At 41.7% G+C, this 27,304-nt stretch overlaps 2 protein-coding genes across 4 annotated transcripts; both read left to right on the top strand.

The window, feature by feature from the left end:
* Positions 1-268: 268 nt before the first annotated feature.
* Positions 269-13,070, top strand: caprin1b (cell cycle associated protein 1b). Of its 2 annotated transcripts, none has more exons than XM_014410190.4 (18): positions 269-429; positions 1,804-1,968; positions 2,092-2,154; positions 2,231-2,317; positions 2,418-2,656; positions 2,763-2,845; positions 5,386-5,562; positions 5,666-5,718; positions 5,806-5,889; positions 7,145-7,330; positions 7,405-7,513; positions 7,595-7,656; positions 7,737-7,829; positions 7,988-8,131; positions 10,378-10,531; positions 10,742-10,918; positions 12,292-12,398; positions 12,496-13,070. In XM_014410190.4, the coding sequence occupies exons 2-18, from the start codon at positions 1,804-1,806 to the stop codon at positions 12,580-12,582; spliced, it is 2,070 nt and encodes a 689-aa protein (XP_014265676.3). In that variant the 5' UTR covers positions 269-429; the 3' UTR covers positions 12,583-13,070. The 2 variants fall into 2 exon arrangements, with proteins under 2 accessions (XP_014265676.3, XP_014265674.3); XM_014410188.4 differs by having other exon boundaries at positions 270-429; positions 10,739-10,918.
* Positions 13,071-15,116: 2,046 nt separating this feature from the next.
* nat10 (N-acetyltransferase 10) lies at positions 15,117-27,253 on the top strand. 2 transcript variants are annotated; one of them, XM_014410199.3, is made up of 29 exons: positions 15,117-15,271; positions 15,488-15,614; positions 15,752-15,843; positions 15,956-16,127; positions 16,795-16,917; positions 17,017-17,078; positions 17,185-17,299; positions 17,772-17,879; positions 18,012-18,145; positions 18,254-18,347; positions 18,433-18,531; positions 18,630-18,766; positions 19,727-19,851; positions 19,937-20,087; positions 20,392-20,488; positions 20,620-20,736; positions 22,303-22,404; positions 22,500-22,574; positions 23,691-23,807; positions 23,901-24,034; positions 24,114-24,162; positions 24,261-24,357; positions 24,444-24,551; positions 24,637-24,809; positions 24,907-25,026; positions 25,150-25,248; positions 26,508-26,581; positions 26,668-26,748; positions 26,836-27,253. In XM_014410199.3, exons 2-29 carry the CDS (start codon positions 15,501-15,503, stop codon positions 26,972-26,974), a joined length of 3,108 nt encoding a protein of 1,035 aa, XP_014265685.2. In that variant the 5' UTR covers positions 15,117-15,271; positions 15,488-15,500; the 3' UTR covers positions 26,975-27,253. The 2 variants fall into 2 exon arrangements, with proteins under 2 accessions (XP_014265685.2, XP_014265680.2); XM_014410194.3 differs by having other exon boundaries at positions 15,132-15,271; positions 15,472-15,614.
* The last annotated feature ends 51 nt before the right edge of the window (positions 27,254-27,304 follow it).

Here is a 27,304-nt window from a genome sequence, read left to right as displayed (position 1 = left end):
ATGATAGCCTAATCAAAGCTAATGATTGTGCAGATTTTCTGTCTGGAGGCTGGAGACAATTATGCCTGATCACAAATAGAAACTGCAAACGTTTAATTGGCTTATAACTTTCCATTTATTTAAGTGATTAATTATTGATTTCTTAATGGTAAAGTCTGACTTTTTTAATTGTTTGCGTTAAATAAAAATATTTTTTTTCGTGATTTTTCCGCGTATATATATTCAGGCATATCTAAGATAGCTAAAAACGGACCTTCGCCTTTATAAAGAGTTTCTTCTTCTTTCGAACCGTCTCAGTTGTCGGTGAGGCCGGCGGGGCGGATCCCACACAAGAGTGCAAGAGAAAAATAAAGCAACACAACAATAATAACAACTTGGCCTTTTCGTACTTTTCGCTGCCGAGCTCCCCTGTGGATATAAAACAGCAAGGTGGGTCATTCGGGAGCCGCTGTATCGAGGCAACGGGTCTCCCGGCGGCCGGCTTGTGGCTAGCACGCGCTGCTGTAGCTATCAGATGCTAAGTCAGTGGTGTGTGCTAACGGTAGTGCGGCCAAGGCCATTTTACCAAATCGAAGAGATGAGATCTGCAAGCTGGCCGTACTGCCGAGGAGGCTCAGACTTGCTAGCGAGTGGTATAGATTTACAGCCCGAGGTCTGAGGAAGCTATATTGACGGGGAGAAAGTGCGGGGTTAGAAAAATGATATCTCTCAAGGCTGCGCAGTTTGGATTAAAGTTAGCCAGATGCTATTAGAGAATAGTTTTAAGGCCTAGGGTTTTTGTCTTGAACACTTACTGTTACAAAACTATAGCTAACTTCACTGTCACTTAAATTACAGCTATAATACATCATGTTAAAAAAAATATATTAGGTCTGCTGTGTTATTTGGGCCAGTTGCTCTAGTTATGTTATTCACCAGTGACCATATTTATTTTCGTGTATAGTATAGTTGACTGTTTCATTTACGAACTTAAGTGTCAAGAATATACATCAGGAGCTTTACATTCTAAGCAGAATAGTTCGCTGTCTCTCCAGAGTACGCACAAGGAAAACTTAATAAAGCTTTCAGTTAACCTCTCAAATATACCCATCCAGCAATTAGTACATCCAGACCCACCTTAGCATGCACATGACGGTATCTCATGTAGTATAGGGACTGATAGCAACAGTTTTCTCAAAGAATTCAGTCGAAATTGTGAAGCACAGTGCAAAAATAAATCCAAATCTGCAGCTTCTCTACTCGTCATATTCTGATACTTTATTCCCAGTTTTGTTTGTTGTTGTTGTTTTTTATCAGTTATTAATATATTAACTCTGGATATCTGCTTATTACAACTTCCAGTCAAGTCATCATGTTTATATTGTAAAAAACTATCTACCACTTAAAATCTGTGTATTTTGCTGCTTGAAATTAATTCGAATTATTTATGTTGTTGTTTTTAAGGTAACATGAAGCCTAAATCTGCTGTGGCACTAAATGCTGAGTCAGGGGCCTGCTGTGGCTGAATCTATGTAATTCTTATTGATGTAGAAAATTATCTGCAGTGATCCTGCCTAAGAGGATCTATTTGGTGTGTCCTTTTTGAAGGTTTTGAGTGAAATTAATAATTTAACCTAAGATGATTTTCAGGTTAGTCATTAATAAAAGTTATCTTTAGCTGAAGCAAAACAATGACACGGTTCCCTGTGGTCCACAGATAGTTTTGAGTATTTTCCACTATACTTTTTTTTTTCTTTCTGTTTTTTGAGTACATGAAAATATTTTTGTCACCAAAAGCTGAACTGTTATACTTTCAATTCCTAGATGCCCTCAGCAATGAATGCAAACAGGACGGTGCAGTCTGCCAGCCCAGATGTGGGATCCGCTCCAGGGTCAATGGGCAATCTTGCACTTGGTGGACAGTCTGAAGTTTTGAAGCAAGTTCTTGTTGTTATTGAAAAGAAGGTGCGCAACATGGAGAAGAAAAAGGTGAGGACTATTGACCGGTTTGTTCCAGGTCTGCTTGACTAAACTGAATTTCTGACAATAACCAGTTGTCTACATTGTGGTTAATCTTTAAACTGTTTGTTGCATTTTTGCATCTTGTTACAGAGCAAACTGGATGATTATGAAGTCAGGAAGAATAAAGGGGAGGGTCTTAATCAGGACCAGCTGGTGGGTACTTGGAAACCAAAATCATTTTTAAAAGGAATGTAAAACTTGTGAAACATCTGTTCCTTCATCTTTTTAGGAAGCCCTCTCCAAGTACCAGGAAGTCATGAATAACTTGGAATTTGCCCGAGAGTTGCAAAAGACATTTGTCACATTGGGACAAGATGTAAGGTTGAGTTTTAATTTTCTAGAAATGTTCATCAAAGATGTGTACACCCTGGATTGTAATAACTTGATCTTTTGTGGCTCATACTCATTATCCTCAGATCCAGAAAGTAGTGAAGAAGTCTGCAAGGAGGGAGCAGCTGCAGCGGGAGGAAGCTGAGCAAAGAAGGCTGAAGACGGTTCTGGAGCTGCAGTTCATCCTTGATCGGCTGGGTGATGAAACTGTGCGGCAGGACCTGAAGCAGGGAGTTGGTGGCTCACCACTGCTGACAGATGCAGACCTTGCAGTTTTTGATGAGTTCTACAAGCTAGTGGGGCCAGAACGTGACCAAAACATCAGGTTTGTCTAAGGCAATGATACAGAAAACTTGTGCCTAGTTGTGGGTTTTGTGTTTTCTTTTTCCCCATAAAAAGCTGATTTTAAGCGCTTATTTTTATCTGTGCAGGCTCGCTGATCAGTATGAAGATGCATCTGTTCACCTCTGGGACCTGCTGGAAGGGAAGGACAAGGCTGTGGTTGGAACAACATGTAAGCCAAATTTTAACTCATTTCCGTAGTAATCAACTCTGGTGTATTATTCAGTTTCTTAGTTTCTCTATTGCTTTGGCCAATTAGCTAAAGCATTTTATTTCTCCTTTTAGTTTTTTATAGACAAGCAGTTCAGCTTATCAAAGATAATGTCAAGTAAAATAATACTTGAAATAATGTAATTGCAGCCTTGCTAAAATTTATTGCAGAATTAAGGGGCGTCATTATTCAAGACAAATTGGCTTTATTTAGATGCCCAGCTGGCACTGAAAATTGTTGGCAGGACATTTTATCAGATGGATGGTGACACAACAGTCATCTGTAAGCTTTTTATCACACTGAAGCTGGTCATAAGTAATCTGTCGCATACTTTGGGAGTAGTTGTCCGAATCTGGAGATCCCAAATCAATGCGCCTGGTCAAAAGTTACTCCGGTTGTAAGTCAGTCTTAATACATTAATGACATGTGCATGTAGTGTTTTTGTTAATGCAGCAATGTGAATAATCAAGGCTTGGGGCTATTGGCATTACTGCATTCTCAGCGATCTGACCTGAAGCCTCGCACTACTGCATTCAGCTAGGGGGCTGAGAGCTGTGGGCTTATCCTGACTCAGCAGTAGGGCAGGGTGCCAGCAGCCCTGTCGCCTGTGGTTCCACTAGTCAGATTTTTAGAGCCACATTAGGATACTGGTGACCCAGTTCACTGTGACACCTTTCAACCCTTTCCTGTCAGTCAGAGGTCTCATTCAGAGAGTCAGGGTGAGATTAATCAAAGTGACAGCAGACTTTTTCACCTAAAGCATAAGGCAGAGAAAGAAAAGATACTGGGCTGCTTTGGCTGAAGATCCAAAAGCATAAATGCATGAATCATCTTGAAGGTTTTCTACCATTTTCAAGAAAATTATAAATCATGTTTGGATTTATAATCCAATCAGTAAGCTCTTACCAAAATTGTTTCCATTGTATGGGCTTAGATTTTTTTTTATTTTTTTTTATTTTAAAAACTTACATCAGTCTTCACATTGCCATACTTTTTAGTTCATAGATTTAAAGCAACTTAAGACTGTAAGTTCCCTCATATTTATGTGTGCCAAAAATCCCATTTGGAGGCTGTTTTACAACAATACTAGGGATACTTGTATTGGCCTTTCTGTGCAGTATTTGTTTGTTCTCTGTGAGCTTATCTAGGTTCTCAGTCCTCTGGCATTCTCCCAGAGTCCAAAGACATGTCTGTTAAATAAATTAGTATATTATAAATTGGCCAGAGGTGTGATTGTGAGCATGAATGGTTGTCTCTCTGTGTTAGCCCTGCAGTGGGCTGGTGACCATGCCACAGTGTACCCTGCTTCTCATCTGACATCTGGGAGAGGCTCCAGCCCACCACATGACGCAGAATTGGATAATTGGCTAAACATGTATATGAATAGATACATATTTATAGGAAATATTGTGCTATTTTTGATGCTGTTGTACCTGAAGAATATGACTGTATATGTATAAAGCCAATGCTGTTGTGTATTGTTGTTGTTGTTGTTATTATGGTTGTTGTTGTTATTATTATTATTATTATTATTATTATTATTATTATTATTTCATATTGAAGTAGGGTAGGGGGAGGCTAAATCCTACTACTGTCATAAAAATCTGTTTACAATATTGCTCGGCAAAGTGGTTTGTGGTGGTGTTAATTAATGTGGCTTTGGTACTAAAAACTGAGCTGCAGGGAATCATCTTTTTTTTTTTTTTTTTTAAATTATTATTTTTATTGCAAATGTTTGTAGGCTTAGTCTGTACGTGGTGTTGTAGAGACTAAAGGTGGAGTAGCACTGAATTCAACAGTTTTGAAAGTTGGACTTGGAAAATTACCAGAGCCCTACTGTGTCCAACTGAGGAAAGCTGGAGTACTAATGCCATTTTCTACTACATGAATCAACCTTTTAAAGGGATTCACATTTAGAAATGATTAGCTTGTGTTCTTTTCTTTGTAGAACAGTTCAGTTAATGTGTGCATTTGCCTACTATGCATCCACCACCATCTACATCGTGATTAAAAACATTGTTTGTTTTGTAAAGCCATTTTAACCTTTAGCTAGACAACAATGTCTCATTCAGAGGCAGTTCTGAAAGTAATAATAAAAACACTGATCTTTGGCTTTGATTCCTGTGGAAGATGCAGGGGGAAAACATTTTGAGGCTGCAGTCACTAAATGTGTGGTCTTTTTACTGATGAAATTCCTCAAATTTGCACATTTATCTTTTTTAAAAAGTGGAAGTTCAGGTTTAGTGTGGGATGTAAAGCTTGCATCACTGCTCAGTGTTTATTTAATTGAAACTCAGTATTGTTACATCTCGTTTGGAGTTTAGCTTGTTAAGCTCTCCTTAGTGTATCAGAAACACTTCCTGTTAAGTCATCTATTGATCCAAAGGTCCTAATACTGACACTTTGTTATTCCCGTGGCAGCTCAATGCATGCTTTGATGGTTTGAGTTTCTGTTGAAATGGTGAATTTTATTTTATTTTTTTTGTCACCCCCTCTGCTAGACAAGGCACTGAAGGAGACTTTGGACCAGGTTCTGCTGAGTGGGTACTTTGACCGGATTCCATCTCACCAAAATGGGCTGTGTGAGGAGGAAGAAGAAGAGGAAGAGCCAGCTGCTGCTGCAGCACCTGCAGTAGTAGCTGAATCGTCAGAAGCAGAAGAGCAGACTGCCGATCCAGGTCTTGACCACTTTCTGATGTCTTACCACTTAAAAAGTCCTAACATAATCCAGCAATAAAGAAGTCATCACAGCATTCACTGAATAATTTTTCCTCTTTACAGACACTGAAATAATTGAGGAATTCACAGAGCCCATTGCAGTGGAAACAACAGAGGTGAGAGCAAGTTTTTCTCTTCCATCAAAATCTGGGGAGCTTATTATATTTTCATCTTTGTGCTGATGTTTGCTTTATTACTTCCAGTTTGTAAACAGACAGTTCATTCCAGATGGCACATACAGCGGCAGTGAGAAGGAACAGGGAGACGAGTGGACCCGAGAAACGGAGGTATGATGTAATTATGAAGTAGATTTGAAAATTAATGAGCTAACTCAAAGCTAGTAGTAGTAATTAAATATGTTTTGAAAGAAAATACATCTTCTGCTTGTACTTAAATCTCCAAGAGGTTTTTTTTTTTTTTTTTTTTTTTTTTTTTTTTTTTTGTACAGTCTTTATTAATTCAGTGTTTTTGTAAATTCTGGCTTCTGAAGCTGTTTCAAAACATCAGCAACATGACCATGAAACAGAAATTTGTAGAGAAGAAAAAAACAACTAGCGGCTGCTGCTATCGCAGAAACTAACATTTTCATTCTCTCATTAGAGGGTAATCTTTCTGTACTTTTATTTATTTCAAAAACTTGAAAATTTGGGGATAAATATTGAAGAAGATTTAGGCAACACTTGAAGTTTTATTTTATTTTATTTTTTTAAATCCAGTCTATCACATGTTTTGCTAAACTCAAGGAGTGGTGGTTGTGATGACAGCAGCCACACTTCTCTTTAAGTGCAGCTGAAGAAATGTGGTGTAACCTGTTTGCTAAATGGTTCAGTATGCAGTTACCTATAGAGCTCTGTGGAGCTTTTGATTCTGCTCTAGGCAGTACGTGGCTAACAGTTTAACTCCTTTTTACTTATTTGAGTTTGTGTGCTAATCCTGAAGCCAGTTATTTTTCATTAAAGACTTGATTAACCAACTATGATTCAGGATAGAAGTCGTTATCATTTCCAGGCTTTTTCCCCCCTGCGAGTCCTGCTCAGTGTATTGGCATTCATTGGCACCTGCTAACAGAACTTTCTAAGAACTGGTTCTCAACTGGGACAATTTCTCTGTACTCATCTGAAAATGAAACGATTAGTGAGGGGGGGATCCCTCAGGGAGCAGTAAATCTTTTTCACATCCGGGGCATTTCTATATATATACTCTGGCTTTGTCTACTTACAGGTTGTCACATCTATGTTTGAGCGCCACCCTGAGATGGTATGAATGCTTGTGACAAGTGTGCAACACACAAGGTTTTGTTTTTAACTGAGGATATCCCATGACTCGGTCTGCCTGACAAGAAAGAAGTTGTCGAGTCAATGAAGTAATTGCAATGCTGGAAAGCTCAGATTACATTTTTGGTCTTAATCTGTGATGTCTTGGTTTACTAATCCTGATGTGAATACGAATGCATACAACTTTTCATGAACATTAAACCACTTTTCAGTGGTTCTCGTTCAGTGCATTTCTCACTCACTTGTCCTCTCCCCCTTCCACTATCAGACAGTTGCTGCCTTACAACAGCAGCAACCGCAGCAGCAGCCTGTGCAGCCTGCAGCGCCCCCTGTTGCCCTGGATACCCACCCAATGAACTTGACGTCTCCTGCGCCTCCTACTGACCCCATGGCCAGGAAGCAGGTGGTGCAAGACTTAATGGCGCAGATGCAGGGGACGTACAACTTCATGCAGGTGTGGATTTAGTTGAAAGCACTGCTGTTTGTGTTTGGATGTTGTAACTTGGTACTAATTACCTCTATTCTCAGGACTCCATGTTGGAGTTTGATGGACAGCCTATTGACCCAGCCATTGTATCGGCGCAGCCCATGAAACCTGCCCAAAACATGGAGGTGCCACAGATGGGGTGTCCTCCAGGTATGTTGTACCAAAGAGAAACAGTCTTTATTTTATTTGTTTTAAGTTATGTCAGGTCTGACAATGTTTAAATTGTCTTAGTTCATCCTGAGACCCGGCTATCACAACCCAACTCTGTTCCTGTTCAACCTGAGCCCACACAAGTAAGTACTTAAATATAAGCAAACATGCTGTTAGAAATTGTATGGAGAATGGGTGTAATTTCTACTCCTACTGTTTACAGGTTCCAATCATATCTCCAACACCACCACCTATGTATCAGACCTCACACACACCAGATCCTCGACCCTCAGCAGAATCCATTGACCCCATCCAGGTAAACTGTGGTGGGACTTCAGTAAAGCTTTAATTTTTAAACTCTTTATATATGGAGTAGTTTTTCCATTGAAAGGTGGGGAAGTGCTCATTGCAGTCATGTGAAATTTTGCTGACCGTTTTTAATGTGATGTGTATTATGCCTTCCCTGCTCAACAGCCCTCCATGTCTTTGTCGGAGCAGCCTCCACCCTCTACAGTTCTCCCTCCAGCCTCACAGACGCCGGTGTTCCAGCCTGTTTCCAAAGCTCCTCACAGTGGTGGCATCAATGTCAACGCAGCACCATTCCAGTCCATGCAGACAGTAAGGCTTTGCTTCCTTTTGATTTTTTTTGTTTTTGGAGGTATAAATATGAACTGCTTCTCATGTCATAAAATAGCCTGTGTTAAAACCATGTTGTTCTTTATGGCAATTTCAGGGTTTACTCCATGTGGGGTTCTGCTTTGTTTCATGTATTCCACACATGCACTGTTTTCCATATCTTTGGTCCTCTAATTTTGTTAAACATTCACACACTTGTCAACTTTTCAAGCTGTTCAGCCAAATACAACAAACAAGCTGCTTTTTAGCATGCATGTGTGGAACGTGGTTGGATACCCTCAGTTGTGGTGTTGTAGCATTCACAGTTCTCGTGCATCGTGCAGCTGTTCCCCTTCCATGCTTGGAGTGTGATTAAAGAAAAAATTTTACTGAAATCTGGAGCATCAAGCGCATCATGTGGATAAACCAGCTGTTTGGAGCACAGAGTGCTCTTCACCACTGGAGTCACAACAGAAGTTCATTAATGACTTACTTTTTTTTTTGTTTGTTTGTTTTGTTTGTTTTGAGTCCTGGGCCCTGTGCTTCGTACGTCGCTTACTACATCCAAGATCAAATGAAACATCCAAGACCAAATCATCGCGCTAACTCTGAGCTCGCTATTCCGGTTCCCCGAACACACCTGTTGTTGACGATTAGTATAGCTGGATGAAGTAATGTGAGATCACTGGGTGGCCCAACAGGGGCTACGCATCGATAGTAGAAACATTGATCGGCAACCCTTTGATTGGTCGGCGAAAATGTCGAAGGAGCGCGCTCGGTATTTTTCGGCAGCAGAGCAAGAACTCTTGAGTGAGGGATTTCAGGAGTTTCAGAGTTTAATTAAAACGCAAGGGAACACTGCAAAGGCTGCAAAAGCAAGGAGAGAGGGCTGGCAGAAAGTTGCTGACAAATCAAACTCGTAAGTAATTCAATAATAACAATAATAATGGAGTGGATTTATATAGCGCTTTTCAAGGCACCCAAAGCGCTTTACAATGCCACTACTCAGTCACTCTCACATTCACACACTGGTGGAGGCAGCTACAGTTGTAGCCACAGCTGCCCTGGGGCAGACTGACAGAAGCCAGGCTGCCATATTGCGCCATCGGCCCCTCTGGCCAACACCAGTAGGCGGTAGGGTAGATTTATCATATCACACCATATTATCCAATATTATATTACATTATATTATAATATGTTATATTATATCCCCTTTCACATTAGAGCCACAACAGGACCCACTAGAACATGGGAACAAGTAAAAGTGAAATATAAGAATATTCTACAGAATGGTAATATTTATCACTTATATTGCTTGTCGTCTCTTGGAAAGAGACCCTGGAATAATCTGTTTGTTTGTTCATAACAGCAACCAAGAAAAGGGCAGAGCAAAAAAAAAAGACAGGTGGTGGTCCTGCACCCCCTCGTCAACAAGTTGGTTAAGTGAATAATACCCTCACGGGAAAATCGATATCTCTCTATGAGCACACTGTCGCGCTGAGCTAAAGGATCCTGTCTATCCCGCAATATACGCTGAATTCTGAGGACTCTCCTTATCAATCTTGCACCTTCCGCAATGGGTTGCTCGCGTAAACGGACAGGATATGACTGCGACAGACTTCCCAAATCCACCTTCGCTTTTATAGCCGTGGTCTCTCATCTTGATTACACGAAGTAATTTACAATTACTACTCTGAAATATGAATTACATCTGTAATAATCACATACATGTAATAGAATGTTAATAGTACATTTCCCTTTTTTAGGGAATGACCTGTATGTATCTGTGTGAAATCAATAAAAGGATCAAGTGCTGCATTACCTTTAGTTACATTGATGTTATTTATTTATGGTGAAACAGTGGTGGAATATCGCTGTTGCTTTCGTATGAATGACGCGGACATACCTGCGTGGCCGCGATCTAATCCTGTTTACATAAAGTAAACCTGCTCCCCAGCAGGTTTACGCTTACGGCTCTGTTGCTATGACAGCAAGTCCCGGATGGGCTTCGGGGAACCGAACGATCCAGGATCACGCGAAATCGTCAACAATCTCATCCAGCTAACTCACTTAGCGCGGTACGAAGAACAGGCCCCTGAAGTGACCTTATCACATTGCGTTTAAAATACGTTTATAGCAGAACAGTTGAAATCAGGAAATGGGTGGCAGTGGACTTTACTCCTAATAACCATGTGACCTTTCCTCTGATTTTTGGCTTCATAACAATGTGGGTTTTGTTCATCCCTCAGGTGTTCAACCTTAATGCTCCAGTCCCACCAGCTAATGAGGCTGAGGCTTTGAACCAGGCCAGCCAGTATCAGAGCTACAATAACCAGGCCTTTAGCAGCCAGCCACAGCATCCAGTGGAGCAGACGGAGATGCAGCCAGAACAGCTGCAATCTGGTGGGCAGACTTTAAATTTTATCTTCGCAACTTAAGTTTTCCTGTCTATTTATTTATTTATTTATTTATTTTTTTTTTTTTTTTTTTTTTTTTTTCCCTTCCTAGAGGCTTCACTGCAGTTAAACTTTATTTAAATGCATGTTCTTGTTCAACTACAGACTGAGTTATTGTGTTTTGGACCCCTTGCTATCTTGGTTTATTTTTTAGTAGTTGGTGCCTTCCATTCCCAAGACCAACCTGGAGGCCATCAACAGCCTTCCCAGCAGGGTCCAGGCTTTGGCAGGCAGGCTCAGTCCTTCTATAACAGCAGAGGTATGTCTCGTGGTGGACCTCGCAACGCCCGGGGCATGATCAATGGATACAGAGGCTCATCAAATGGTTTCCGAGGTATGATAACACCCTCAGCTGTAAGTTAGTGGTTTCACTTTGAAACAAGACTGAATATGTAATTTATTTGTTCATTTCTTTATTTTATTTTATTTTCCATCCATCCATCCATCCATCTTTATCCGGGGCCGGGTCGCGGGGGCAGCAACCTAAGCAAAGAGGCCCAGACCTCCCTCTCCCCAGCCACCTCCTCCAGCTTATCCGGAGGAATACCAAGGCGTTCCCAGGCCAGCTGAGAGAGAGAATCTCTCCAGCGTGTCCTGGGTCTGCCCCGGGGCCTCCTCCCGGTGGGACATGCCTGGAACACCTCACCCAGGAGGCGCCCAGGGGGCATCCTTGTCAGATGCCCGAACCACCTCAGCTGGCTCCTTTCGATGTGGAGCAGCAGCTGCTCTACTCTGAGCCCCTCCCGGATGGCCGAACTTCTCACCCTATCTCTAAGGGAGAGGCCAGCCACCCTTCGGAGGAAGCTCATTTCTGCCGCTTGTATCCGCGATCTCGTTCTTTCGGTCACTACCCACAGCTCGTGGCCATAGGTGAGGGTAGGGACGTAGATCGACCGGTAAATTGAGAGCTTCGCTTTTACACTCGGCTCCCTCTTCACCACGACGGACCGGTGCAGCGTCCGCATTACTGCAGCTGCAGCCCCAATCCGTCTGTCGATCTCCGGCTCCCTTCTCCCATCACTCGCGAACAAGACCCCGAGATACTTGAACTCCTCCACTTGGGGCAGGAACTCATCCCCGACCCGGAGTGGGCACTCCACCCTTTTCCGGCTGAGAACCATGGCCTCAGATTTGGAGGTGCTGATCCTCATTCCCGCTGCTTCACACTCGGCTGCGAACCGTTCCAGTGCGAGCTGGAGGCCCTCACCCGATGAAGCCAACAGAACCACATCATCTGCAAAAATCAGAGATGAGATTCTGAGGCCACCAAAGCGAAAGCCCTCCGCCACTTGGCTGCGCCTAGAAATTCTGTCCATAAAAATTATGAACAGAACCGGAGACAAAGGGCAGCCCTGGCGGAGCCCATCACCCACCGGGAACGAGTCCGACTTATTGCCGGCAATGCGAACCAAGCTCTTGCAACGGTTGTATAGGGATCGAATGGCCCGTAGCAATGGGCCAGACACCCCATATTCCCGCAACACCTCCCACAGGACACCCCGAGGGACACGGTCGTATGCCTTCTCCAAGTCCACAAAACACATGTAGACTGGTTGGGCAAACTCCCATGCACCCTCAAGTATCCTGGAGAGGATAAAGAGCTGGTCCAGTGTTCCACGACCAGGACGTTCTCTTTTATTACACATTTGTATTTGGTAGCATGAGTTTCTCATGCATTAATTCTAATTTGTGTCTTTGTGTTTCCAGGTGGCTACGATGGTTATCGTGCTCCTTTCGCCAACTCTCCAAACTCGGGATATGGACAAACTCAGTACAGCACACCTCGGGATTACTCAAATGGGAATTATCAGAGGGTATGAAAGAAGTGTTCAAACTGTACGTGATCTTTGTTGCTGTTTTGTTGTTACAATTTCTAAAACATCCCTTTCCTTTTTGTTTTTTCTTTGTTAGGACGGTTACCAGCAGAACTACAAACGTGGAGCTGGTCAGGGACCCAGAGGAGTGTCAAGAGGCAGCACTCAAGCAATGCGATCCTGAAAAGGCCTTTTCATAATGACTGTGACTGATTAACTTGCACCACACTGAAAATCCAGAATTCGAGAATGCATTTGCCCCATCTCACTCACGCCCATTGTTTTTGTTTTTTCTTCTTTCCCTCTCGTCCATCTCTTAAATCAAAGTAATGCCTGCTTTGATATTTGGAAGTCATTTAAAGTTTCAAACGCAAGCTAAACTGTAAATCAATGATTTACATATGCCCTGTGTCTCAATCTTCCTGTAAACTTGAACGATTTCATAAGTTATGTTTTTTTTAATTTTTTTAATTTTTTTTGTATTTAAAAAATACACCTGCCACTGGTCCAATCCCTGGGAGTTGTTGTTTTTTTGTTTTGTTTTTTTTTTTTTTCCCCTGTTCTTTTCTGTAATTTTGGCTCCAAAAAAAGGCATTTACGTTCAACAAGCTCCCATTTCCTTGTTTGTAAATGGATGTTGCTTCAAGAGTTTCAATAAAGTTGTGTTGCATACCTGTGCTTCATCCTTGAGTTTCTTGCTGTAGGGTAAATCTCATTTTACTTATGTTATTGCTCCAAAGATAACACTAATGTAGTGGCAGGCATCTTTCTCAGTAATTGTTTTGACCCAAAAAACACACTGCGCATGTCCCCCAACACAGAGTAATATAGTGTACGCTGTTAAGTGCAAGTCCCGTTCAGTGTATTGGCATTCATTGGCACCTGCTAACTAAACTTTCTAACAACTGGTTCTGAACTGGGACAGTTTCTGTACTCATCTGAAAATGAAACTACAACAGATTAGTGAGGGGGGCTGAAATCCCTCAGGGAGCAGCGCGCGCGCACACACACACTTACAGGTTGTCTCATCAATGTTTAAGCACCAGCCGAGATGGTATGAATGCTTGTGACAAGTATGCAACACACAGGGTTTTGTTTTTGTTTTTAACTGAGGCTATCCCATGACTCGGTCTGCCTGACAAGAAAGAAGTTGTCGAGTCAGTGAAGTAATTGCAATGCTTGAAAGTTCAGATTACATTTTTGGTCTTAAACTGTGGTGTAGGATTGCAATGATATATACATCGGGGAAACCAAACAACCTCTGTCGAAGTGGATGGCACAACACAGAAGAGCTAACTTTTCAGGGCAAGACTCCGCAGTCTATTTACACCTACAGGCCAATGGACACTTTCCATGATGAGGATGTGCACATCCTGGATGGGGAGTCAAGGAGGGGGCCTAAGGTTATATCTTTTGCCATCTTACAATGCTGTGATTGCAGCCATTCCCCAACTCTCTGTGAATGGTACTCATGATCTTTGACCAATGGGCCTTGATCAGTGGTTGTTGATCAATGGTCATGACAATTTGCATATTAATGATCAAAGAAATGACCTCACAGCCCATTGTTCATTCGGTGGGCTGATTTCAGTTATTGTGCAAACATGTACTGTTTATAAGGTTGGGGAAACCTGCAGTCAGCTGAAACTGAATAAGTCACTTGGATGAGTGATGAAACGTTTCTCCCATTGAAAACGCTACGTCGAGATGAACAGAATCTACCTTTTGGGATTTACTTACCTGGATGATTGAGCATGCGTCAAGACATCTTTTTCTCAGTACAGACGTCTTATTTTAAAGACGATTGTAGTGAAAATTCAGTTTCGTTGGCTCACGTGACTCTTAACTTTACTTTTAATTGCAACCAAAATATCTTCTCTGTAATGTTATCAGTCTAAGCGTCTCTCCTAAAAAGGAAAAACTGAAAACATCTAGCTGGTTGCTCAGTGTGGGATGCAGCATCACCCTGTGGCCAGAGAGTAGACACACTGTAGTGCCGTGCTGACACGGGACAAAGCAAAACTAATTTTACACTATAAATTGCTGCTGTAATGTCTCTCCAAGCTATTTTAAAACCCGTTTTGTCCACACTGAATTCAATTAGTGACTTTGTAATAGACTTGGAAAAAAGGCGCTGTGTGATAGCCGTCAGTCAAATATTTTCTCAAACTATTGAAAGGAAAAAGTCCCCAAACACTTTACTTTAACGTGTTATAACAGTTGTAGATAAGTCTTTCATTTTAATTTTTTAATTTATTTTTAGTTCAACTGATTCTCTCCCCGTATGATATGCTTTCGTTTGCGTATTCAATAAATAGGTCAAAAACAAAAACAAAGCCTCACTTGCAAGTACATGTAGAGATTTAACCAAAATTATTACTAGAAGCCGAGGCTATTCAATAGAAAATATAAGAGGCCATCGTTTCGTTTTTATTTAACTTACATGTATTTGTCTTTTTAAGTATAACACAAAGCATTTCGCTAAAAAAAAATAAATGACAGGGTAACGGAAATTAATTATTCTAGGTTTTAAAAAAAAAGAGCAAAAATTAAAGAAAAATTAACAAATAAATAGAAAATATCCAATATCCTTGTCTTTACCATTGCTTTCAGAATAGACTAAAATGTGTGGGGGCAGTGATTTACCCCCCACACACACACTTCGTTGAACTTGCTCCAGTTGTAAATGTACGCTCAACACAGGAAACTTTTCAAAGAAAGTCGCACAATTCTGACGTCATGCAGGGGTCCTCCATGAAGCGCAGTCTCCACGTGAATTTATCAACAGCGTGATGGCTGGCGTGTAAGCTTAGCGTGCAACTTGCTGTGTTTTTACAAAAGCTAAAGGCCTGACAGTTCATCTGTAATATCAGGTAACCGGAAACGGGTCCATCCTACAGTGTTTCGTGTGTTTTGCTAGTTTGATCCTTAAATATTTTTGTTTTAGCTGTAAGTTAGCTCCACTGAGTTCTTCCTCCTGTTTCTGTTGTCAGCTCTTTGCGGCTCTGGCTCCACCGCTTTTGTCACACTGTTTAACTAGTATCTGCTTCTGTGTGATTTTGCTATCGGACAGTTATTCTCTCTCTCAGGAGCAAATAGACGATGGCAACCGTCCGTAAGAAGGTAGACAACCGGATCCGGGTCCAGATAGAGAATGGGGTCGCTTTGCAGCACAGGACCTTGTTTGTTGTGGTGGGGGATCGTGGCAGAGATCAGGTAATCCCATCACTCCCCGCGCATTCAAGACACATTAGCTTGCATTAGGAGCAGTGAGCTTATTTTACCTGCAGGGTTGTGAATTTACATGTGTGTAACTGAGCATTAAAACACAGTTGCCCCTCTCTGTTGTCCAGGTTGTCATCCTACATCACATGCTGTCTAAAGCTGCTGTGAGAGCTCGACCCTCGGTGCTCTGGTGCTATAAAAAAGACCTGGGATTCAGCAGGTGTGTGTGAGCTCACAGGAGAGAGGGTGTAATCTGTCAAATATTTAAAGAGTTCCCCAAATCTGGGATTTAAAAAAAAGTGTTTCTCATCATCATCTCATTCGCGAAACAGCAATAGAAAGAAGCGCATGAAACAGCTGCAGAAGAAGATTAAAACTGGCACGTTGAACCTGAATCAGGACGACCCATTTGAACTCTTTGTTGCCGCAACCAACATCCGTTACTGTTACTACAACGAGACGCACAAGATCCTGGGAAACACCTACGGCATGTGCGTCTTACAGGTGAGTCTCTGCTCTGGTTTAAAAAAGATTTTAGAGTAAAATAAACCACTAGGCTTGTGGTACAATAGTGTGACATCTGCCTGCAAATGAATAGTTACAGGGTTTGAAATGAACTTTAAGTCAATCTTTATTTGCCCTTACCTATTACTTGTCATATTGCTCATACTAAGCTTGGCCAAAGCTTCAAATAATGAAGTTAGCTGAGCCAAAAGCTGCACATTGCTCTAAACACAGTTTCGTGTGCTCATGGATCAGTACAATGAACGTCAGTGAGGCTAGATATGCTTAATATGGTCGTTTCTGACAATGAAGCTCCACCCACCTGCTGTTCGAACGTTCTGTTTGGAAAGTACAGCCAATCAGAAAAAGGTTGGTTTAAACAGAAGGGCTTCTAGGTGCCTTCTTTGTCACACTGGATGAACTGAGAGGTTAACAGAGGCCCAGCATGACATTAAGCATCATTTTGAGCATCTTCTAAACATCCCTGTTCATTTTTCTAAATGCTCTTTAAATTTGACCTTGTTTTTGTTTTTTTCTGTTGATGAACTTATGTTCCTGTTCCTTACAAACAAGAACATAAGTGCATTTGATCAGATCACATTTGAGGACAGGTGGGGTGGGGAGGTGCATCAGGTGTTTGATTTCTATTGTTTCTCTTGTCACACAGGACTTTGAAGCTCTCACTCCTAACCTCTTAGCAAGAACTATTGAGACTGTAGAAGGTGGCGGTATAGTGGTCCTACTGCTCAGGACCATGAAGTCTCTGAAACAGCTGTATACAATGACTATGGTAAGGATTTAATTTATTATTAGATTCGGTTTGCTCTTCTGATGACGTGGAACCCACTGTGACCGACTTTCCCCCCCCCACCCCTTCTTCTTTCTCCAGGACGTGCACTCTCGATACAGGACCGAGGCTCATCAGGATGTGGTTGGAAGGTTTAATGAGAGGTAGGTGCTTTGCCAAGAGTTCATTGAGTTTGAAGTGTATTTGCTCAGAGGAATGAAAATTGAACCGTCATATTAAAAATGTGGTTTTATTTTTGTGTTTTTTAAGGTTCATTCTATCTTTGGCGTCCTGCAAAAACTGTGTCGTCATTGATGACCAACTTAACATCCTGCCAATTTCCACCCACATGGCGAACATTAAACCAGTTCCGCCAAAAACTCAGGTACCTTTTTTAATTATATAGTATAAAAGGTTTTTTTAATCGGTTAGTTATTCAGCAGATAGTTTGCTGACAGCAAGCTTCATAGTGGTTATCCTGCACATGGGAGGATTAATGGTTTAGACGTTGTTCTGCTTTTGTGTGTTTATGATTTATGATTTTATGACTATTAACTTGCATAAAACAGGCACCCAGTATTTATTGTCTGTACAATATGTAGGTTGCACTGCGTTCGGTCCCTTTTTAAATAAGTTTAAAAATGTTTCATACATTATAAAGACCAGTCGGGCCTCTTTGAGAAAGAGTTGGAGGGTTTTACGGACAGGCATTTCTGGCTGCTCTGAGAAGAAGCAATGATAATGTTTTTCCTGCTGTTGCTTAGGATACTGTGCTGAAAGTCTCTGAAAAACCAATAAGTGCACATTTAGGGAGAAAAAAAGACTCCATTCTGACTGGCTCTCTCGTTCCCCTTCAGGAGGACAGGTTGCCTCCTCGAGAACAGGAGCTGAAGGATCTGAAGGAGTCCCTTCAGGACACTCAGCCAGTCGGTGTATTGGTGGATGCATGCAGGACTATGGACCAGGTCAGGGCCTTTTAAATGCTACAGACACATTCACCTCCTATAACTGAATTCAAGTTGACTGCAATGTTATAGTTAAACAGTAAGTAGCAGATGTGCAGGTGTCCCAGTTGTTATTTTGAATATTTTCTATAGGCAAAGGCGGTGTTGAAGTTTATTGAAGCAATATCAGAGAAGACACTGAGGAGCACTGTGGCTCTGACTGCTGCCCGTGGTCGAGGCAAGTCTGCAGCTTTGGGGCTGGCTGTTGCTGGAGCTGTGGCTTTTGGGTATATATGACTTTCATCAATGCCATTTTAAAATATCAGCTTTGTCTGTTTTTATTCTTCTCGCTCGTCACCTGTTATTGTAACTTTTTTTTTTTTTTTTTTTTAAAGCTACTCTAATATCTTTGTAACTTCGCCGAGCCCGGACAACCTTCACACTATGTTTGAATTCATCTTCAAAGGCTTCGATGCCCTGCAGTATCAGGTAGGTTCTGACTCTTCTCTGCACCACTGATGTCATGCGCACATGGTGAGCACGTACTGCTTCTTACTCCCATTTTAATTCGCAGGAGCATCTCGACTATGAAATCATCCAGTCTTTGAATCCAGAGTTCAATAAAGCAGTGGTGCGGGTGAACATATTCAAAGAGCATCGGCAGACAATTCAGGTAAACAAGACTAATAAAAAAAAAAAAAAGTGTCTTCTTTTACAATAAAAAGTGAAATTTACACCTGATCTGATCGCACCATTACTGTGGCCCAACAGTATATCCACCCAGGTGATGCAGTGAAGCTGGGCCAGGCTGAACTGCTTGTCATCGACGAGGCCGCAGCAATCCCTCTTCCTCTTGTTAAGAAGCTGCTCGGGCCTTATCTGGTTTTCATGGCCTCCACCATCAACGGGTCAGTTTAAAACCTGAGTCATATTTATACACCACAAGATGCTGGTTAGTTTTGAATATATTAAATATATTACCGTGAAGACTTTTTTGAGTAAAATGATCAATGAGAGAAATGAGGCACTTAAATATGGAACTCCTGAACAGAAGTCAGGGCTCTAACACACAAAAATGTGCATAAACATGCTTATTTAGTCCCAATTTAGTCACACTTACCCTCTGTCAGCACATTAGACAAACGACTTTCCCGTCTCCTGACAGCTGACAATGACCTAACTAAACAACAATAACAGCTGGTTATAAGCTAACATCAGGCCAGCTAACATTAGGTTTAAGTGTGCCACCATAGCTATGTGCAGTCTACTGACATCTAGTGATGCGATGTTGCACACTGCACCTTAAGTCTTAAGGCACTGCCTTTCAGATCATCACACAGATCAAGTTTTGTGGCTGGGATGCTCAGAGCAGTTGCACTGGCACAAGGAAATGCAAATTGGCTGTTGAGCTAAGCCTTTTCAACATGACTGAATCCAAAACCAAGCAACTTATACAGCACACAGTGTGTTTTTGTGCAGTCGGTGTTTAAAACTGATCATATTTGGAATTAAGGGAGCGAAATCCATCATAATGTTCACAGTTCCAGCAGCACAGGCATGAGATCCTGGGACTTAATGTCCTTCTATCTTTATCTTCAGTACTTGTTGTTATTGCTGTAAATAAGTTTATGCAATCATACATTTCAGCTTTAAGCTGTAGGAATATTGAATGAAGGGCTAAAATAAGCAGACAGGGCACTATTTTCAGTTTTTTTTGTTTGTTTTTTTAAAAATCAAAACAAAAATTTTGCTGAATTAGTTGAAGACCAGTTGAGAAGTGCACACACCTGAGCTACTCGAGCGCAAGAAGGTGCAACCAGTGAATTTTCAAATTTCTGTTTCCGTGCTAATTATTTGTATTTCTGCAGCTATGAAGGCACCGGGCGCTCTCTTTCCCTCAAGCTGATTCAGCAGCTGAGGCAGCAGAGCGCAGACAGTCAGCAGAGCATGTCTGCAGAGAACAGAACCACCAACACAGCCAGACTATCAGCAGGTGAGGATCTCAGTTGCTCACCGTGTTTATGTTCAGTGCATCTGTATCGTGTGACTCACTGCTATGTACCCGTTTCCGTTTGCAGCTCGTTCTCTCCACGAGGTTTCTCTGCACGAGTCCATTCGGTACTCTCCGGGAGACCCTGTAGAGAAGTGGCTGAATGAGCTGCTCTGTCTAGACTGCCTCAACATTCCCAGGCTCATTTCCGGCTGCCCGCTTCCACAAACATGTGAACTGTATCCTTTGTTTCCCTAATAATCCCGCCTGAGGCAAATTTACATGTGTAATTATTATTTTTTTTGCTGGGTGAGCATTAAGTAGGCACAGTGTGGTATTTTGTGCATAGATCAAACATTTAAAGTTAGGCTGCAGAAAATGCTGTGGACAGTTATTATTTAAAACACTGAATTTGATCTCAGTATTGAACTCTGTGCAATAGAAACTAAAAAAAAAATTGCCAGATTTCTAATCTATGGTGCACATCACATCACCTACATTCACTATGCAAGTTTGCATTTGTCCTTATCTAATGCTGTGCAGATACTATGTGAACCGAGACACACTGTTCTGTTACCACAAAGCGTCTGAAGCTTTCCTGCAGAGGTTGATGGCTCTCTATGTGGCATCGCACTACAAGGTGATTGTCGATTGCAGTCCTTTGACTTTAATTTATTTATTTCATTTCTCCCCCCCCCCCCCTTAAATCTAACGGCAGCGCAGTGCCCTGCACAGTGTTGTCATTTTTGTGACTCATATTTTTGTCTCCAGAATTCCCCAAATGACCTGCAGATGTTGTCTGACGCTCCGGCTCATCACCTCTTCTGCCTCCTGCCACCTGTTCCTCCCACACAAAACTCACTACCTGAGGTCCTTGCTGTGGTGCAGGTACTGTAATACACTCACAGACCCACTGTTTTAAATCATAGGGTGGGAAATGAGTAGTTAATGAAATTCTACTTATTAGTTATTTATTACAAACCAACAAAATTACGATATTTGCAAAAAGATTCATAACTGCTTATATGGGCATCTCAAATCTTTGTAAATGGTAAAGAGTGTGTAACATCTCTATAAACATTATGTAGGTGTTGTAATTGATTTGTGTAGACTCTATTTTAAAAAAGTGTATAGCTGGGCATAGGGCTGTTCGATATAACGATATATATCGGATGACGATATAAAAACGTCTATCGTTTCATTTTACGCTATCGTTTGTTTCGTGGTGTCGCAAAATAAACTGTTTACGGCAATATCTTTTCATCTTTTTGATGGTCACTGTAGTGGTTATATTAATTTCTTAAAGTTCTCTCTTTCTCTTATATTTAATATAACCACACTACGGACAGACAAGCGCCTGTTTTTATGCGTTGTGGTTAGCAACAACGACGGTAACAGCATCGCATGTCCGCTTGTTTATGTTCCACATAAACCTTTCACAATAAAGCTCAAGATCCTGTTGAGACTTTTCAAAATAAACTGAATCACGTGAAAGAGCAGATTATTTACGGATGAGAAGTAAAAAAGAGCCGCCAGGTGCTAAAAAATAAACCTTAGACTCAAACGTTAGAACAGGCTTTTCCCCGCAGCACGCTGTGTAATAAATACTCACAAAGAAAACGGCGGCCGTTACAACTTATGTCTAAAAATGTACATTTCATGCATCTGTTAAAACGGCTACATGACGCACATCTGGAAACACTTCACGCAAGTCGAGCTGCCCGAGATTCATAGAATTAAAAAAAACAGGTGGCACTGGTATAAAGTAAGACTGTGAACCTTTAGTCCATATTTTGGGTCCTGCTTCACTCTGTTTAGTTTTCTATGTAACTCACTTTTTCTTGTGGTTTGGTTTTGGTTTTTATGAACCAAAACTTCTTGTGTAGGTTAGGAAATAGATTGTGGTTTAGGTTAAGCTATTTTGAGTTGGGACTGAGACTGCCCCTATTATTGCCGCTGCACATGGCCTCGGAGGACTACTACAGCCATAGGGCAGGGGTGTCAGACAATGAGGGCTGGGGGTCCGGAATCGGCCTCGCAAAGATTCCAGTCCGGCCTTACTGGATGGCTTTGGAAAATGTGAAGAACAGAAATCTGGACTTCTAATTGTATTTTCATACATTTTTACAGCTTTTCCTACTGAGATAGATAGATAGATAGATAGATAGATAGATAGATAGATAGATAGATAGATAGATAGATAGATAGATAGATAAAATTTAATATTTATTTTACAAGTTTGCTTCTTACAGTTGTTTACATTTCTGGCCCAAATAAGGTCAGCAGTGAGCTCTGTGTGGCCCGTGATGTAAAATGATTTTGACATCCCTGGCTTAGGGTTTTTTTTTTAATAGTGATTTATTGTCACTAGCATGCATGAGCTCTATGAACATCACTGATAGGCGACCTTTTTGATTCCACTCGAACATGCATTTGCACCCTCGTGCCCCCCAGGTATGTCTGGAGGGGGAAATATCAAGACAGTCCATCCTCAACGGCCTGTCCAGAGGGAAGAAGGCCTCAGGCGACCTCATTCCCTGGACTGTCTCAGAGCAGGTACAAAACCTTCAACAAAACCACTACAGCTCATTCTTTTACAGTCCAGTGAAGACATTTTTAAACTAATACTGAATCCTCTACTCTTGTCACAGTTTCAAGACCCGGAGTTTGGCACCCTCTCAGGAGGTAGAGTGGTGCGCATTGCTGTTAATCCAGACTACCAAGGAGTAAGAATCTGCCATGTTTTTCTTGATATACACTGTACTGAAATATTTCCGCTGCAGTTGCTTTCCTCAGGGAGTAAGAGTGGTGAGGAATTTCCTAAAGGGCATTTTTGTCTGCAGGAACTATTAAGCATTTTTTTGTTTTGTTTTGTTTTGGGTGGCCCAAAGCTTCATGTGCAGTCCACTAAAGCATGAAGCAAACTCTGTTTTTGGAAAGAAAGAAGCGCCTATTCTGGGGTACTTCTGAGCGGCCCTGAATTACTCCTAGGTTAAACTCAGAGAAGATAATAACAGCCAAAAATACAATTTTTAAAAACCCTGAAACCCATCAGCAGTTATGTGAAGAACAGCAGAATAAATAAAAAGAGATGATGTGATGAAGAATACATGTTAGAAATTGATCTGTGGGGTGGTGCCTGTTACATCGCTTACGTGTCCAGAGAGATTTCTGCGAGAGAAGTGCCACACTATAAAATAACAAATGGCAGCGGCATTAATTTAGGCAAAACAGACCTGGAACTGCTCGGACAGGTTGACAGATGAGGTGATGCAGGAGTGCCTGGGGACTATGATAGAAGAGACTGAGAAAGATGTAACCTGGTCCCTATGTTTTGGGGGTTTTTTTGTTTTTGTCTCATGTGTAGATGCAGCTGACCTATTAGCTTAATCTCAGAGGGTCTTCTCTGCACAGGAAAATCAGACAAACAATGTCCTGAAAGAATCTTTTAGCTCCCTGAAAAGGTTTTAGTACGGTAGTTAAAAACAAAAAAACAAATAAAAATAAAGAAATAGCTGTCCACTAGACCATGCATCTAAATTAAGTTTGGGGGAGATAATATTACACCCCTTAGGTGAGTACAGACTTCAGTGCTTGGTTGCAGCATTGTTTTTTTTAACCTGTCAGCGCATGAATGACGTGATTCAGAGGGAAAAGCCGTTTATTGGGGTTTTTTTGGGGGGGGGTTTTGGCTTTGGCCTTACTGTGTAAACAAAAGAAATCTCCACATGACAGAGGAATGCTTGCCCTCAGGAAGTTAGTGAAATTTGGGAAATGAAAGTTCCCGGAGCTTTTGCTGGCGTAGTAACACAGTTAATTTGAATAATCGACCTGTGCACCAGATGGGCTACGGCTCCAGAGCTCTCCAGCTGCTGCAGATGTACTACGAGGGCAAGTTTCCCACGATGGATGAGAGCACACAATCAAACCACAATGAAATCACCTCTGTCAGCAGTGAGGTAAGACACCGGTGTTTTCAGCAACATCTGCTAGACATTATTTGCGCACTTGAAGTGTAACCGGAGTGAACCTCGCTACGGTTTGTTGTGCAGGCTGTGAGTCTGCTGGAAGAGGTGATCACTCCACGCAAGGAGCTCCCTCCTCTTCTGCTGAAGCTGAGTGAGAGGAGGGCAGAGAAACTGGACTACTTAGGCGTTTCCTATGGCCTTACTGCACAACTGCTTAAGTGAGTTGGCTTAACATGAAGTGAAGGGGATGAATCTTTTGGAAGTGTATAAAAATGAATCTGTTTTCAACCACAACAGGTTCTGGAAGAAGGCAGGATATATTCCAGTTTACTTGAGACAAACCCCAGTAAGTACCATTCAGTCACTTTTTCATGTTTCTTTTTGTTGTTGTTTTTTGTTTTTTTGCACTGCTGTAATTATTTTTTCATGTGCGGTTGTATGTAGAATGACCTTACAGGGGAGCACTCCTGCGTGATGCTGAAGGAGCTAAATACAGATGAAACCCCGGAGCAGAGCCAGTGGCTTTCTGCCTTCTCGAAAGGTGAACATGCTTACACTGCCTGAGGAGAACTGGTGTGCTCAAGCTTGTCAGGCTCCTTTAGAACAATTCTTCTTCCCCTTCCTCAGATTTTCGTCGGCGCTTTCTGTCTCTGCTCTCCTACCAGTTCAGCAACTTTCATCCGAGTCTAGCACTGAGCATTTTGCAGAATAAGAAGTCCAAGGAGAATACCTGCAGTAAGAGTCCTCTGTTTAAAACACCCTGATCTGATTTCTCCAGCGTAGACCTCACCCCAGTCTGACTTGTCTCTCATCATAACAGTTCTCAGCAGCTCAGAGCTGGTGGCTCACTTCAGCCCTTATGACCTCAAACGTCTGGAGCTGTATTCGAGGAGCATGGTGGATTACCACCTCATTATGGACCTGGTGCCAACGGTGGCACGCGTGTTCTTCCTCAAGCAGCTCGGTGATATGTCTCTCTCAGCAGCGCAGTGTGTACGTTTCCATCAACATTTTATATGACGGGTATCCTTCCAATGCAGCTGATTCCTCTGTTTAAGACGTTAACTGGCTGATGTCCGCTGTGCTCTAGGCTTTGCTGCTGGGAATCGGACTGCAGCATAAGTCTGTGGATCAGCTGGAAAAGGAAATTGAGCTTCCAAGCTCACAGCTCATGGGCCTCTTCAACCGCGTCATCCGTAAATTTGTGCAAGTGAGTTGCCAATAATTAAGTCATGCAGAAAAACCTCACTTGTGGATGATGTACAACTCACTGTTAATTAAAGCAGCTGCAGTAAGGCTGTAACATCATATCTTTTCATTATTACTGCATTAGATCTTCACCGGCATCCAAGAAAAAGCAGTTGAAGCACAGATGGCAGCCACTAAAGAAGTTGCAATGGAGCCAACTGTCAGAAGCCTCAGTGAAGATCTGGTATTTGTGCTAAATTATTTCTGATGATTAGCTAATGCTGGAATAATTTACAGGTTATTACCATTAACCTCCTAAGACCCGAACTCTTCCACAGCATGCATTTTTAATTTCTCTTTGATATTTGGGCATATTGGGGCCCATGAATGTAAAAACAAAGAATTACCAGATTTATTTATTTTTTTACCTTATTTTTGTTTTTATGAAAAATAAGAGCCACATAGGAGGATATTTGTTTAAAATTCTGATAGAACAGTAATAATGGATTGGATTTATATAGCGCTTTTCAAGGCACCCAAAGCGCTTTACAATACCACTATTCATTCACTCTCACATTCATACACCGGTGGAGGCAGCTACAGTTGTAGCCACAGCTGCCCTGGGGCAGACTGACAGAAGCGAGGCTGCCATATCGCACCATCGGCCCCTCTGGCCAACACCAGTAGGCAAGTAGGGTAAAGTGTCTTGCCCAAGGACACAACGACCAGGACAGAGAGCCCAGGGATCGAACCAGCGACCTTCCGGTTACAGATGCGATTCCCAACCCCCTGAGCCACGGTCGCCCCAGCGTAGCAGTATAATGTCCTCGTAAGTGGATATCAGGCCCTTGTAGAGCAAAAATCTCAGCAGGAGAGACTAATCCAGCTTCAGGGGTCATAAATTGGTGCTAATCCATCATAAGGAAGCAGCAGAAAGTTCCTCCTTAATTTTATGCTTTTGTTTAAGGGTTTAATGACTCGCCACATCCAGAGTTCACGTCATGTTTCAAATTTCCGGCAACAGTTTTTGCCACAATCTTTTATCTTTTCATTTACTCGAAGAGAAACGAAAAAGAAAAAAGTTAAATTGTTTTTTTTTTTTCCCTAAACCACAGCCGTAAACACGACCTGATCATGAACTGAGAGTGAACTCGTTATTCTGATGCATTTCTAATTAGCTTTCAGTTCTCGTTGGCCTTTTATGCTCATTTATGGCTTCACGTTTTTATTCATGGACTCTTCCAGAAGCAGCTTTGCATGCTCTGCAGCTTTAGCGCCCTTCCTCCTCCGTATGGCAGCTCACTTCTGATTGGCTGAAAGTTTGAAGAGCAGGTGGATGGGGTTGCTGTGCCTGTAAAGCTGTTTCTCTGTATTACAAAACACAAAGATGGAACCACAAAACCCCCACAGTGTTTATGTCAACTTTGGTCTCGGTTTCAGAAGTGTCACACCTACATTTTATAGATACAAGTAAAGAAGGAATTTTCCCCTCTCTGTTCATAGAATGAAGCAGCAAAGGAGTTTGAGGAGAGACACAAACAAGATGTGGAAAAAGTAAAGGAAATGGACCTGGAACAGTGAGTATCGGGTTTGAAGGGCAGCCTTGGCCATTGCATTTTTTTTAGACCAGTATTTACTCTAGCTGTCTTTTTGTTTTTTTGAGGTACAAAATTCGTGGGGACGACGAGGAGTGGGACCAGGTGCTGAAGAAAGCAGGGAGCACAGCTATCGTCAGCATAAAAAGGTAGAGTGTTACTTACAATGTTTGGTGAGAAATCTAGTGTTCAGTTGTTGGAAAAGCTTGTTTGTAATGAAGACCTGCTTCCAACAGTGACAAGAAGAGGAAATGGGAAGGAGGAACCCCTATAGCGAGCAATGGAGCTCCCCAACACGGAAAATTAAAAAAGAAGGAAACGCAACACGGAAAATTCAAGAAGAACAAGCATGGAAAATTTGGAAAGAAGGCGTGAGAGTGAAGTGGACACAGTATTGACAAGACTACATGTGTGATCTGGAGAATTTGGGATATCTTGGACTGAATTGTAAGCCTATGAGTGTAACTGTAAGACTGCATAGTCTATTTTTATTGTTTTGTGTTAAATTCTGCTCTTTGTATGCTGTCAGTTGCTGTAAGAACAATTTTGCTCCTCTCGACTGTGTAACACTGCACAGATACTGTCAACAGAACAAAGCATCACACTTCAGCCTGATTAAATAAAAAGTTATGATTTACTTTCCACTTACATAAACCATTTTACAGTATTTTTAGATTTAATGTAAGGGTTTCTGTAAATCCTTGT

This window comes from Maylandia zebra, linkage group LG7 (genome assembly GCF_041146795.1).
Source record: "Maylandia zebra isolate NMK-2024a linkage group LG7, Mzebra_GT3a, whole genome shotgun sequence".
NCBI classification, from domain to species: domain Eukaryota; kingdom Metazoa; phylum Chordata; class Actinopteri; order Cichliformes; family Cichlidae; genus Maylandia; species Maylandia zebra.
Note: the sequence above shows the minus strand (reverse complement) of the source record. Positions and strands in the feature narration are given on the sequence as shown.